This window comes from Chrysochloris asiatica, unplaced genomic scaffold, assembly GCF_000296735.1.
Source record: "Chrysochloris asiatica unplaced genomic scaffold, ChrAsi1.0 scaffold00064, whole genome shotgun sequence".
NCBI classification, from domain to species: Eukaryota; Metazoa; Chordata; class Mammalia; order Afrosoricida; family Chrysochloridae; genus Chrysochloris; species Chrysochloris asiatica.
This window is the reverse complement of record NW_006408582.1, coordinates 4,907,865-4,922,204: the sequence shown is the minus strand read 5'-3', so window position 1 is coordinate 4,922,204 and position 14,340 is coordinate 4,907,865. Positions and strand designations below refer to the sequence as shown.

General features: G+C 37.5%; 1 protein-coding gene across 1 annotated transcript in view; it reads right to left on the bottom strand.

Annotated features, from left to right (window-relative positions):
• The window catches only part of KIF13B (kinesin family member 13B), a 294,477-nt gene that overhangs the window by 195,298 nt on the left and 84,839 nt on the right, over positions 1–14,340 (bottom strand). The window contains exons 4-6 of the mRNA XM_006864335.1: positions 4,594–4,654; positions 4,191–4,283; positions 2,384–2,564 (exon numbers count right to left, since the gene is read on the bottom strand). Coding sequence (XP_006864397.1) covers positions 2,384–2,564; positions 4,191–4,283; positions 4,594–4,654 — 335 coding nt within the window. The remainder of the gene's footprint in view (positions 1–2,383; positions 2,565–4,190; positions 4,284–4,593; positions 4,655–14,340) is intronic.

The window sequence follows — 14,340 nt, the reverse complement described above, 5'->3', positions numbered from 1 at the left end:
GTGAGGCAGCACAGGAGGCACTCACTCATCTCTGCCAAGAAATTTGGAAGACAACTATCTGGCCAACTGATTGGAAGAGATCCGTATTTGTGCCCTTTCCAAAGAGAAGTGACTCAACAGAAGGCGGAAATCATCGTACAATCTCTTTGATATCCCACGTGAGTAAATTTTTGCTAAAGGTAATACAGAAATGGCTACAATCATACATTTACAGAGAACTCCCAGAGGTTCAAGCCGGATTCAGAAGAGGCTGTAGTACAAGGGATATCATTGCTGATGTCCGATGGATCTTGGCTAAAAGCAGAGAATATCAGAAAGATGTCTGGCTGTACTTTATTGACTATGCAAAGGCTTTCGATTGTGTGGATCATGACAAGCTATGGACAACACCGCGAAGCATGAGTATTCCGGAACACTTAATTATGCTCATGAGGAATCTGTACCTGGACCAAGAGGCAATTGTTCAAACAGAACATGGGAACACTGAATGTTTTACAATTAAGAAAGGTGTGTGACAGGGTTGTATTCTTTCACCATACTTATTCAACCTGTATGCTGAGCAAATAATACGAGAAGCTGGGTTCTATGAAGAAAAACGTGGCATCAGGATTGGAGGACGACTCATTAACAACCTGTGATATGCAGATGATAGATACAACCTTGCTTGGTGAAAGTGAAGAGGATTAAAAATATTTACTGATGAAGATCAAAGAGCACAGCCTTTGGTATGGATTACATCTCAATGTAAAGAAAATAAAAATCCTCACCACTGGACCAATAAACAACATTCTTATCAATGGAGAAAAGAATGAAGTTGTCAAGGACTTCATTCTCCTTGGATCAACTATCAACACTCACAGAAGCAGCAGTCAAGAGATCAAACGACGTATTGCATTAGGCAAATATGCTGCACAAGACCTTTTTAAAGTGTTGAAAAGCAAAGATGTCAACTTGAGGACTAAAGTGCGCCTGACCCAAGCATGGTATTTTCAATAACCTCATATGCATGCGAAAGCTGGACAGTGAATAAGGAAGACCATAGAAGAATTGATGCTTTTGAGTTATAGTGTTGGAGGAGAATATTGAAAGTGCCATAGGCTGCCAAAAGAATCAACAGATCTGTTTTGGAATAAGTGCAGCCATAGGGCTCCCTGGAGGCCAAGATGGCCAAACTTTGTCTCTCATACTTTGGACATATTGTCAGAAGGGACCAGTCGCTGGAGAAGGATATCATGTTTGGTCGTTTGGAGGGTCAGAGAAAAAGAGGAAGACCACAATGAGATGGATTGGCCAAGTGGCAGCATCGATGGACTCAAGTGTGGCAACAGTAGTGAGGTTGGCCCAGGATCGGGCAATGTTTCGTTCTGCTGTGCATAAGGTCACTACGGGTCGGTACCGACTCAATGGCACCTAACAACAACAACAACAATAACTGTTAAATACTTGTATAGAAACACTAGGTGTTAATTTAAACTCTTCATGAAAGATTTGAAGATTATTATCTTTGTCAAAGAAAATAAGTGTCAATTAGGAGTTGAGAGGTTTTGTCTTCTCTTGATTATATAACTCAATGTCTACAAGATTATCTTTCCTTGACCATCTTCTTCATCCAATATAACTAAATATTCTCTAGTTGTCCTCAACGCTTTTGCAAACCTCAGTTCATTGGGTTCTTTGGCCTTCCTAATAATGTTTTTATATCAGTAAGCCACACTCGTGTGATCATTATCCATTTCCTTCTCTACATTGCAGCACTTTCACACCATCTGAACCCAGAAAACTCCCTGTGCAATAAACAGATTTCTTTAGGTAACTCCTCATCTTTCTCAATCAGTTATTACTAAAGATTCAGAGCAGCATTTCTGAAAGCTTTCCGATACTACTGAGCTATCTTATCTTATATCTAGGCTGTGAGATTGCGTACATTTTTTAACTGGGGATTTTTTTAATGAACTATCTATTCTAAAAGTTCATTTTTCATATTCTTCTCTCTCTCTCCCTCTCTCTCTCTCTCCCCACAGCCTACAAACAGTTGAATTCCACCTGAAATTTCTTGGTTTAAAAAATGAAACCTTAATTTGCTTAAGGTTACCAGTTACTCAGATACCAAATAATTAAATTTCCATTACACACACATACACTTTGTTTTTGTCTTTGGAATGAAATCTGAGAAAGGCATTATGGCACAAATACACGCTGCTCAGTCAGTCACTCTCAGAGCCCTAAGCATGTCTCTCCCCTCAGCCCTGATTTCAAAAGCTCAGACAGTACCAAAATGATTCTCTGCTAGAGTTTAACATAACAATTTCACTTAAATAAATGAATTAAAATAAGTCTGCCTTAGTCCATAATGTTGTAACATTAAAATGTCAAAATCTTTTACCCTTTGGGATCAAGAAGGTCTCTAACTTTTTCATTATAAATTTCCATGTAGGACACTTCTACTTTAAAACTCTGCTCTTCATTTTCCTCTTTCTGAGTTCGTTCAAAGAGGCCACTGCAAAGCCTTGGGATTAATCCAGGTTGGTCAGCTGTGCCCATCATGGTATAAGACTTTCCAGATCCTAAAATTTGAAAATAATATTTATTACAGTCTCTTTGAAAGGTTAAGTATATAATCCTTCCCTTGATGATAATAAATTACTGGCAATTAGCATAATGCAGTAAGAAACATGCCCAAGTATAATAAGAATCACTGCAGAAGCTTTCTTATTGCACATGAGAAAGTCAAGAAGAACAAAAAAATGTAATACAACAAGGTAAAAGAGGATACAAAGCCTTCTTTTGTCATTGTTATGCTTTAAAAAAATTATTTGAAACAAATGAAAAGTGAGTTTTGAGAAGTTTTCAAAACCAATTATTTACCACATCTGATTAATAATACGGTGATGGTTCCCACTACTTTTGTGTCTATTCCTAACTACACAATACAAAAAAATACAGACTAACACTATTCACCCCACAGTAAATTAACTCATTATTACACTTTGGCAATAGTATGAAAACCAAAGAATAATCTTCTTTTTCTACCATAAAATTATTTTCCCCATTATAAAAGAAATACATATTCATGAAAGAAAGTTGAGAAAACAAAAAAGAAAGAAAAAAAAAAATACTGAAACCACTCAATCTTAATCATCCAAGGACTCTAACTATTGACACTTAGGTATAATTCCTTTCCCATTTTTAACTGCAGTCATTTTGTAAACATGCTTTTAGTCACAGAAGTTACTACTTTTGTCACTAAACACTTTACACTTTACCTTTATAACACCTAAAACTAATAACCACTTCCTATGTACCAGGCCTTTTCTAAAAGCTTTCACACATTAACTCACCAAGACAACTCTATAAGAAAAGTTTTCTATTATCCATGGAGTCACTGGGTGACACAAGCAGTCAATATGCTTGGCTGCTAATCAAAAGTTTGGAGGTTCAAATCCACCCAAATGTATCTTGGAAGAAAGACCTGACAACCTGATTCTGAAAAATCAGCCCTTGAAAATCCTTGGAAGTTCGGTTCTACTCTGACACACATATGGCTGCCATGAGACGTAATCAAATTGACAGCAACTAGTTTATTATTATCTTCCTTTCACAGATAAGGAAAGTGAGGCACAGAGCGTTTAAGTAATTTGCTCTACTTTCACAGCTAGTAAATGGCAGGACCAGAGTGAAACTAAAATATGCTAACTCCAAAGCCTATGTCCTTATAACCAGGATACAAGTTGCCTTTAGAAGCCACTACAAGCATTTTTCTGTGACAAATAATTTTCAACTGGGCAAGTTATGTTATGCTCTTATAAAAGTGACTAATTCACACTAAACAAATGTTCCTTATCAATGATAACTGATACGATGTTAATAAATACGTTCCTTTTGGTATCTTCTCAAGTATGATCTTTAAAGCTAAGATGAAATAACCATTAGGCATGGTTAGTAATATGTTCAATGGTCACAGCACTATAATGTATTGTCTAAGAACATCACTTAAAAAGAAAAAAAATCTAAACCTAATTTTATTATACCCATCTTAAAAATGTACAGCCTAATTTTGCCTCATCTATAGTATCTTCCTATATATCAAAATAACAAAAATTAAATCAGTATTATGTGTGTCAGAAAATAGTTTTACTTTCTCCTTCACTGAAAGTTATTTGCTTAAGTAATCTCATAGTAGTAAATATTACCAGTTTGTCCATAGGCAAAGATACAAGCATTGTAGCCATCAAAGGCATTCTGAAGAATATTCTCCCCAAGGCACTTGAAGACATCATCTTGACCTGAAAGTTGGATAGAAGAATAGAAAAAAAGTAGGTGAGAAAAGGAAGAAGTCAGCTTTAACCAAAATTACATATATGTTAACACAAAAATAGACAACTAGCTTCTTTACCCCCCCCCGACTTATGTACCCTATCAATCCAACTTCTTCATCTCACACCAATAGAGCACTGCGAATGTCCTATTGCCTGACCAATTTAATAACTATAATACCAAAAATTAGAGAAATCAGTCTGTATAATTTTTAAAGTTACAAAAAAATAATACGGTGATATTTTATGGGGAAAAAAATCACAACACTTTTTCTATTACCTGCATATTTTTCTCTGACAGATTCATCCATAGACCAGAAACAATGATCATAAGCAAATACCTGTTAAAATATTTAAATAACCATGTACATTAAAAACAAAGTTTTAAGATTATTTATAATGCTATAGCAATGTAATAACATTAATCTTATTGTTCATTAATAGTGAAATAGAAACGATTTACTGTATTACAATGAGGATTAGTTACATTATTTACAGCAGCAGGTTTACAACAGACAACTAAGTACCCTATTCATGATAAAGATCTATATTTCACACGGAAAACTACTTGTTATGCTAAATGAAAAAAAGGAGGCTATAGGACAATATGTATAATATGATGACAACCATTAGTGATATTTGTTTTGTTCTTATATGTTTATGTATTTTGCATATTTTTTACTATTATTATTTACTTTTACTGTTGTTTATTGTTAGCTGCCTTTGAGTCAATTCCAATTCATGGTGACCCAGGTGTGTACAGAGTACTTCATAGGGTTTTCAAGGCTTTGACTTTCAGAAGCAGACTGACAGGGCTTGTTTTCCAAAGTTCTTTATGCACGTTCAAACCTCCAATCTTTGGTGAACTGTAGAGCACTTAACTATTTGTACCTCTCAGGGACTCTTAGAAAAAGGTATTTCTTAAAGAAAAAAATTTAAAGATGCTCAGTACAGCAATGTTGAAGTAGCTGTAAAACACCAGATTACTTAAATTATAACACAGCATACATGCAAATGTGAACGCTAATGAAAAAGGTATGCAAGTCTAGATTGCTGTTGTTGTTGTTAAGTATCCAACCCATAGTGACCCTGTATAGGATTTCCGAGGAGCAGCTGGTGGGTTTGAACCACCGACCTTGTGGTTCAAACTGACCTTGTGGTCCAGTGCATTATCCTGCTGTGCCACAAAAATCTGTATGTCTAAAAAGAGGAAGGATATGCACTTAAAATACCGATGGTAGTTATTTAGTGGGATAGCACAGTGGCTTCTGTTTTGATCTTTTGCCTTATCACTACTTTCTGCAGTATGTACATATTTCTTTTATAAGCTTTTAAAAGTACTTCATCGATCTTATTACTGGACTGCTAACCAAAAGGGTGCCAGTTCAAAATCTCAAGCCGGAGAAATGAAGTTTTCTGCTCCCGTAAAGACTTACAAACTTGAAAATCTTATGCTCCTGTTGTTAAGTGCCGTTGACTCAGTTCCAACTCAATGCAACCCTGTATAGGGCTTCCAAGTAATGGCTGGGGGGTCTGAACCATTGACATGTGGTTAGCATCCAGTGTTTATCCTACAGCACCACACCAGAACTCTTGGAAACCCTATGGTGGTGGTAGTGGTGGTATGTTGTGGAGTCAGTTCCGACTCATAGCGACCTGCCTAGGGTTTCCAAGGCTATGAATCTTTATTGGAGAAGGAAGTCATATCTTTCTCCAATGGAACAACTGGTAGATTCGAACTACCGATTTGAGGTTTGCAGCACGACTCATAAGCACTATGCTACCAGAGCTCCTTTTGAAACCCTATACAGGGTTACTATTAATTAAATCAACTCGATGGCAGTGGGGCTGGGTTTGGTTTAACGCTTTTATATCCACCAACTGATGTTTTATAATGTCATAATGCCTGTTTTACCATGTACGGTACTAATTCATTTGTATTTTGAAAGATTTGACTCACTTTCAATTGTATCTTAATTTCTTTAAAATTTATTTCAGTTTGTTAGGGATTTACTATGCTTCCTGATGACAGTTTTTCTTCCATGGCTTTATATGTTAGTGGGCAAACTCATCTCAATTGGAAAGTTGTTATTGTATGGTTTATGAGATTGCTTATTTTTCCCTCTCCCATGGCCTACTACTTTACAGGAAAATTTATGCTTCCAGTTACTAAAGCCCACAATGAAGTCTTCTGAAAGTCCAATATTTCTGTTCCTTCCTGTTGGCCATAGCCCTTTTTTAGCCCTCCATTTGTGGAAAAGCCCCACCCCAAGTCATTTTCACAGGGCTCCAGCCCTCACCACGCATGAGAGTTCTCATTAATCTGCGAGAGTTGACTTCCAGTCACCTCAGAGAGCTGTACCTTGCCTGTGTCTGCCCCCAAACCCCGTAACTATGCTGCTTCAGCCCTGGACATTGCTGGCCCCTGATATTGTATATTTTGTTTTTGAGACAATACCATGATTTTAATATTTTAAAACAGTTCATCTGACCCTGCTATAAGTTTGGGATTAAAAGGATAATTTTTCTGTTTGAACTCATAAGGCCACCTGGAACAGAAGTCTAAAAGTTAATATTTTTAAGAAAGGAAATTAGATTAAGAAAGTAAATTAGTATGCATGCCTACTATCTCCCTTCTACCTGAAATTAACTCAAAATGTCAGTGGGAAAAGAAAAGCAGAAAGGGAGAAGTGGAACAAATGTTTGAAAGCAAGAATGCTTACTTTCATTGGATCAAAAACAGAAATCCCTGGAAAACAGATGTCATGAGGTTGACAGGATAGGGGGGTAGTGGTGATCTGGGAGGAATTGGAAGTGGGTGAACCACTGACCAAAACAGCTGAAGGAGACTCAGCAAAGGACAAGAGCAGTTTTAGGGAATGTACCAGGAGAGGACCCTGGGGGCAACCAACAGGATGACTGGTTAAAAACAGATTTAAAATGGGTAAACTTCTGAACACCATATCTTTCAACAAATCAAGTCAGGAGAAGCATGTGTTCCCTAGGAAGGGGCATTGAGTGTGGGAACCAAGGCAGAGAGACAACAGAAGGCCAACGGCTGGCGACACCCAAGAAGAGGCAAGAATCCTTGAGCCAAAAAGATAATTCACTCAACTGGATTGCATGTTGTACATTACTAATGTTCAACATATTTTCAAAGCTATACGTATGTCTATCAATAACAGTGGCTTAAGTCTACCTTGAACATTATGTACTTACGAACTGTCTATAAGGGATTCAACTGATCACAACTTGAAATATTAGACAGGAACCCTGGGAGCAGTGAATTTATATTAACTGGGGAGAACACCTCAGAAAAGGAGTGTGAGAATAGTTGTAAAACTGTAAGTATGCAACAATATCACTGAATTGTACATGAAGAGACAGTCAGATTAGTGCATGTTTGTGTGTATACTCTCAACAACAATAAAATCAATTAAAAAAAAAAAAAGTAGGGGGACTTCACTGCCACCAAGAACAACACACAGGAAAAGAGCATGTTTCCTGTGCTGAGGATCCCCTAGACTCCAGAAACAGAAGCAAGATAGCTTGAGTGCATGTGGGCAGGAGGCTTCCTGGCAGAGATGGGTGCCTCTGGGTACTTATCAGAGGAATTAAAGTACTTTGGAACTCTTCCCAAGTAGGGCAGAGGCCAGTCCAAGGGGCCCAGGCCAATCCAAGGGAGAGTCCTGCTAATGAGCTGTCCTGACTAAAGAAATGCATCTGAAGTAACTCCTGATTTGTAAGCTATTATGTCCCTAATAAAGTCCGTAATCATGATTATGGTCTGAGAGTCCTGTGTAGCCATTATAACAAATTACAGAACTCAGAAAAGAGGAGAGCACCGTGGAAGAACAGCTGGTGTCAGAATTGTTAATAAGGTCGGAGAGAGGGGGAATGTCTGACTTCTGCCTCACAGAAATCAACCTTGGGTTGTTGATCTTGATTCTCTTTCCTCCTTCTAAAGTTAAAAGATGTTAGGCACCCCACCATTGCTCCATCTCTCCACCAGAATGAGCAATTTATTTTAATTTAGAAGTGTATTGCTGTTGTTATGTGCTGTTGAGTCAGTTCTGATCCAAAGCAACCATGTATATAGGGTTTCCCAGGAGCAGCTGGTGGGCTTGAACTGCCAACCTTGCAATTCAAATAGACTTTGTGCCACACCAGGGCCTCCAAAAGTGTACAGACAAGGCAAAAAAGTGGCTTTTATACCAATCACATAGGCAATCCCTTCAACATATTTAAAATAAAAATAAAATAAAAGATATGTAATGCATGTGCATTAAAAAAAAAAAAAACGATAAAAGTTAAAAATAAAACTTCTGCTGCCTTTTAGGCAACTTAAAGGGAAATGCATAGAAAAGTATGTGTGAAGTGAAGTGCCATTGAGTCAGTTCAGACCCACAGCGACCCTGTATAGGGTTTTCGAGGAGCAGCTGGTGAGCTGCAACCTACAACACCTTGCAGTTCAAATGGCTTTGCAGTCTGACTCATTAACCCACAGTACCACATCAGGACTAACAATTAGATATTCATTTTTGATAATTCCTTCATAGTTTTAATAACAAATACATAAAGGTAAGGATAAAAGTATATTATAGGGTACATGAAACAAAGATTAATTAGTGTTAACATCAACAAAAAAGGGGGGATAAGTAGTATAAATATAGACTGTCTTATACATTACTGAAGTTAAATTGGTACCAACGTATCCTAATATATTATATATACAAACTCTTAAAATGTAATATCTATGGTAATCCCTAAGAAAATAAACAAAACACATACACACAATGCAAAGGAGGAGGAAACAAAAAAGGTCCACTACAATAAAACAACAAAACGTAAAAGTAAGCAGTACTAAAGAACAAAGACAAAGAAGGCTTAGGACATGTAAAACACAAAACAACAAAGTATCAGAAATAAGATACTTCTTTATCAGTAATTACAGTGAATTTAAATAGACTAAATCCTTTAATCAAAAGACAGAGGGTAGAAGAATAGATTTTAAAAACATGATGCAACTATATGACACACTCATGGAAGCAGCAGTCAATTCAATGAACTATCCTATTAGGCAAATCTGCTGCACAAGACCTCTTTAAAGTATTCACAATCAAAGATGTCAATTTGAGAACTAAGGTGCATTCATGATCCAAGACATAGTATTTTCTTTAGCCTCATATACATGTGAAAGTTGGGCAATGAACAAGGAAAATCATAGAAAAATCAATGCATTTGAAATATGGTGTTGGAGAAGAATATTAAAAGCATAATGGACAGCCAGAAGAACAAACAAATCTGTCTTAAAAGAAATATAGCCAAAATGTTTCTTAAAAACAAGGATGGCAATACTACATCTCTCCTACTTGATACATATTATCAGAAGGGAGCAGTCCCTGGAGAAGGACATCATGCCTGGTAAAGTGGAGGGTCAGTTAAAAAGAAGAAGACCTCCAACAAGATGGATTGATACAGTGGTAGCAACAATGGGCTCAAACATAACAACATTGTGAGGATGGCAAAAGAATGGGCAGTGTTTCGTTCTCTAGTTCACAGGGTCACTATGAGATGGAACGGACTCGATGGCACCTAACAACAACAACAAACCTATAACAAATGAAGACACTGAATCACTGACCTAAAACCTCCCAACATTAAAAAAAAATAATTAAAAAAAATCTCATGGACCAAATGACTTCACTGTGAAATTATACTATTTAGAGAAAAACCAATAGCAATACTGTTTATACTCTTCCAAAAGATAGAGAAGGAAGGAATACTCCCTAATTTAATCTATGAAGCAAGCATAGCCTTCCTCTCAAACCAGACAAAGATACCACAAAAAAACGGCAGGCCAATATCTTGAATATAGATGCAAAAACCCTCAATAATACTAGCAAACAGAATGCAGTAACATAATAAAAAGAATCCCACACACACAATGACCAAATAGAAGCTATTGTAGGAATGTAGGGATGGTTCAACATTTAGAAAATCAATCAACATAATACACATCATAAGAACAAGGAAAAGAACCACATGATCACCTGTATGGATGCAGATACAGCATTTAATAAGATCCAAACCCCTTTTTACTGGAGTCCTGGTGTGGTGCTGTGGGATAAAGCACTAGACCATAAGGTTGGTTTGAACCATGAGGTCACCGGTTCAAACTCAACAGCAGCTCCTTGGAAACCCTGTACTGATTTGACTCAAGAGTAGTTAACCACAACAAACCCCTTTCTTGATGAAAATTTTTAAGAAGATTGAAATAAAAGAGAATTCCTCAATATGATTATATACAAAAAGCAACAGCTAACATTATACTGGAATCCTGGTGTGGTGATGTAGGATAAGCACTTGACTGCTAACCACAAGGTCAGCGGTTCAAACCACCAGCCACTCCTTGGAAACCCTATAAGGGTTGCTATGAGTCAGAACTGACTCCACGGCACTTAACAACATTATACCCAATGAAGAAAGACTGTGAACTTTCCCCTTGAAATCAGAAACAAGATAAAGATGTCAGCTCTCACCACTTCAATTTAATATTGTATTAGAAATCGTAACTAGACAATAAAACATGAAAAAGAAGTAAAAGGTATGCACATTGGAAAAGAAGAAATAAAACTATCTGAATTTTCAGGTAATATGATCCTATATGGAGTCTTGGTATGGTGCTGTAGGATAAGCACTGGACTGCTAACCTTAAGGTCGACAGTTAAAACCTAACAAGCCTCTTCTCTGAAACCCTACACAGGGTCACTACAAGTCAGAATAAACTCAATAGCACATAACAACAATAACTTGATCCTATGTATGGGAAATTCTAAACAAGAAAAACCTCAAGAAATAATCAAAGAATTCAGCAAAGTTGTAAGGTTGCTGTTGTTGTTTTGTTAAGTGGTACTGATTTGGTTCTGACTCATAATGATCCTGTATAGGGTTTCCAAGGAGCAGCTGGTGAGCTTAAACTGCTGACCTTGTGGTTCCAGCTGACCTTGTGGTCCAGCGCATTAATCCACAGCTCCACACCAGGAGTTCTAAATTGTAAGGTTGTTGTTGTTGTTAAGTACCGTGGAGTCGGTTCCGACTCATAGTGACCCTGCACAAAGTTTCCGAGGCTGCAAATCTTTACGGAAGCAGAAAGTGTCATCTTTCTCCCACGGAATAGCTGTTAGTTTTGAACTCCCGATCTTGAGGTTAGCAGGCTGATTTGTAACCACTACGCTACCAGAGCTCCTTAAATTTTAAGGTTGTTGTTGTTGTTAAGTGCCATCGAGTCGGGTCCGACCCATAGCGACCCTGTACAGGGTTTCCGAGGGTGTAAATTCTTACAGGAGTAGAAAGCCTCATCTTTCTCCCGCGGAGCGGCTGGTAGTTTCGAACCGCTGACCTTAAGGTTCGCAGCCCGATTCGTAACCACTACGCTACCAGAGCTCCTTTGAGGTAGAACCCCAAAAGTCTGTTGGATTTCTATATACCAGCAATGAGAAATGTGAAAAGGAAATCAGGAAACAATTCCATTTACAATAGTATCTAAGAAGTAAAATACCTAGGAACAAATCTAGGATGTATACAATGAAAACTATAAAATACCGCACAAAGAGATTAAGTAAATGGAAAGATGATCCTTGTTAATGTATTGGAAAACTTCATATTGTTAAGATGTCAATATTATTCAAAGCAATCTATCGATTCAACACCAAAACTAAAACCAAACTAACTGCTTTTGAGTCAATTCCAACACTTAAGTGACCCTATACAGCACAGAGCAGAACTGCCTCCATGGGATTTTCAAAGCTAGAAATCTTTACAAAGCAGACTGACACACTCTTCTCAAGTGCAGCAGCTGCTGGGTTTGAACCACCCACCATTTTGTTAGCAGTCAAATGTTTTCACCATCTAGCTACCAGGGCTCAGATTCAAAATCATCTTACTCAGAAGTCCAACAGCTTTCTTTACAGAAATAGAAAAACAATCCTCAATTTTATATAGAATGGCAAGGGGCTTCTAATTGCTAAAATGACACCGAAAGATAAGAACAAGGTAGGAGGATTCACATATTCTGGTTTTAAAACATACTATGTTGCTGCAGTTGTGAACTGATAGCCACCCTGTCTGTATAGGGTTTCCAAGGAGCCGCTAGTGACTTTGAGCCGCTGACCCTGCACCACACCAGGACTCTAAAACATACTATACAGCTACAAAATCAAAACAGCCTGGTGCTGGTATAGCAATAGACACACAAGACCAATGGAATAGATCTGAGATACAGAAATAAACTCATTTATCTATAGTGCTTAGCATATACCCACAAGACATGAAAGCAGAGACTCAGAAGAGATTTTCACACCAATGTTCACTGCGGTTCTATTCACAATGGCCAAAGGATGTAAACAACCTAAATGTCCATCAATAGGTAAATGGATAAACAAATGTGGCACATATATACACCAGACTACTATGAGGGGACTTTAAAAAGTTTGTTGGAAAATTCCATTATCTTTTAATTCCATTTTCCCACAATGGAAGTTTTTGAAGCCCTGCAGCATTCAACCAGCAGGATAAAGAGATTCTTGATACATGCTACAGTATGGATGGAGCTTGAAGACATTATGATGAACAAAATATGCCAATCCTAAAAGGACAAATATTGCAAATATACCTTACTTATATTATATGCAAAGACAAGAAAAGGCAAATTTATAGGGAACAAAGTTTATTAGTGGTTACCAGGAGCAGGAGGGAGTCCTGGTATGATAAGCATTGGACTGGTAAGTACAAGTGGAAAGTTCAAACCCACCATTTGCTCTTGGCAACTCCATAGTGGGTCACTATAAATCAAAACTAACTGGACAACATACAACAACAACAAGGAAGGAGTAGAAGGAAGTGGGGAAAGGAAGGTTAATGGTAATGGAAATATCACACTGATTAAGGGTGGAGTTGGAGTCCTGGTATAGCGCAGTAAAATAAGCAAGGTTAGTTTGAACTGCAAGGGCGGCAGTTCAAACTCACCAGTCTCTCCTCAGAAACCCTAACAGGGTCGCTATGAGTCAGAAATGAATCGACAACACTTAACAACAACAGCACCAATTGTATTTTAATTATAATGGTTGTTAATAAGTTGGATACCTGTAAAAAGTTGAATTGGAAAAAGGTGTATGTTAGATTTACCACAAGGAAAAAGAATAGCTACTGAGACTGTTTATGTACAACCAAATATCTCTCACCAACCAAATATACCTCACAGGTATAGAGGTTTAGGGTCATGGTTTCATGGGCTATCTATATCTATAAGAACCACAAAAACAGTTTAGTGCTTCTGTTATACCTTCTGTTCACTGCATAGTATCTGGGATCTTCAAAGCTTTCAATTTAAGGTCCAACAATTGGTTTCTAGTCACCTCAAGCAACAGAGGCAGGGCAGTCAGGAACACATGGAGGATATGGAATGTGTGGCTAATTGACTCCATGAACAACTGCCTCCTTCACCATGAAACCAAAAGAACTGGATGGTGCCTGGCTACTATTGCTAAATATTTCAAAGATCAAAGACTTCATAGAAGAATCCTGATCAAAAAGGGGGAAATATAGAACAGAACTTTAAATTCTCATGGACTGCAGACTTCCTGGAGCTATGGAAGGTGGATGAATCCCTAAAACTATTGCCCTGAGGTAATCTGTAAACTTTAACCCAAAAGTATTCCCTAAAGTCATGCTGAAACGGAACAATAGTTTTGATTAGCTAGTGAAAAAGGCCTGCTTAAGTACTGTGCTCTTTTAAGAACTATCTACATGGAGTTAGAAAACCAAAAGGGAAGAACACAGTCAGCATTTCTCAAGCTGGGGGAACTGAAGAAAAAATTCAAGCCTAGACTTTCGTTATTGAAAGATTTTTTGGCAAATTATTGAATGATGCAGAATGCATCAAGAAAAGATGGAAGGAATACACAGAGTCATTATACCAAAAGGAAATGGTTAATGTTCAACCATTTCAAGAGGTTGAACCATATGA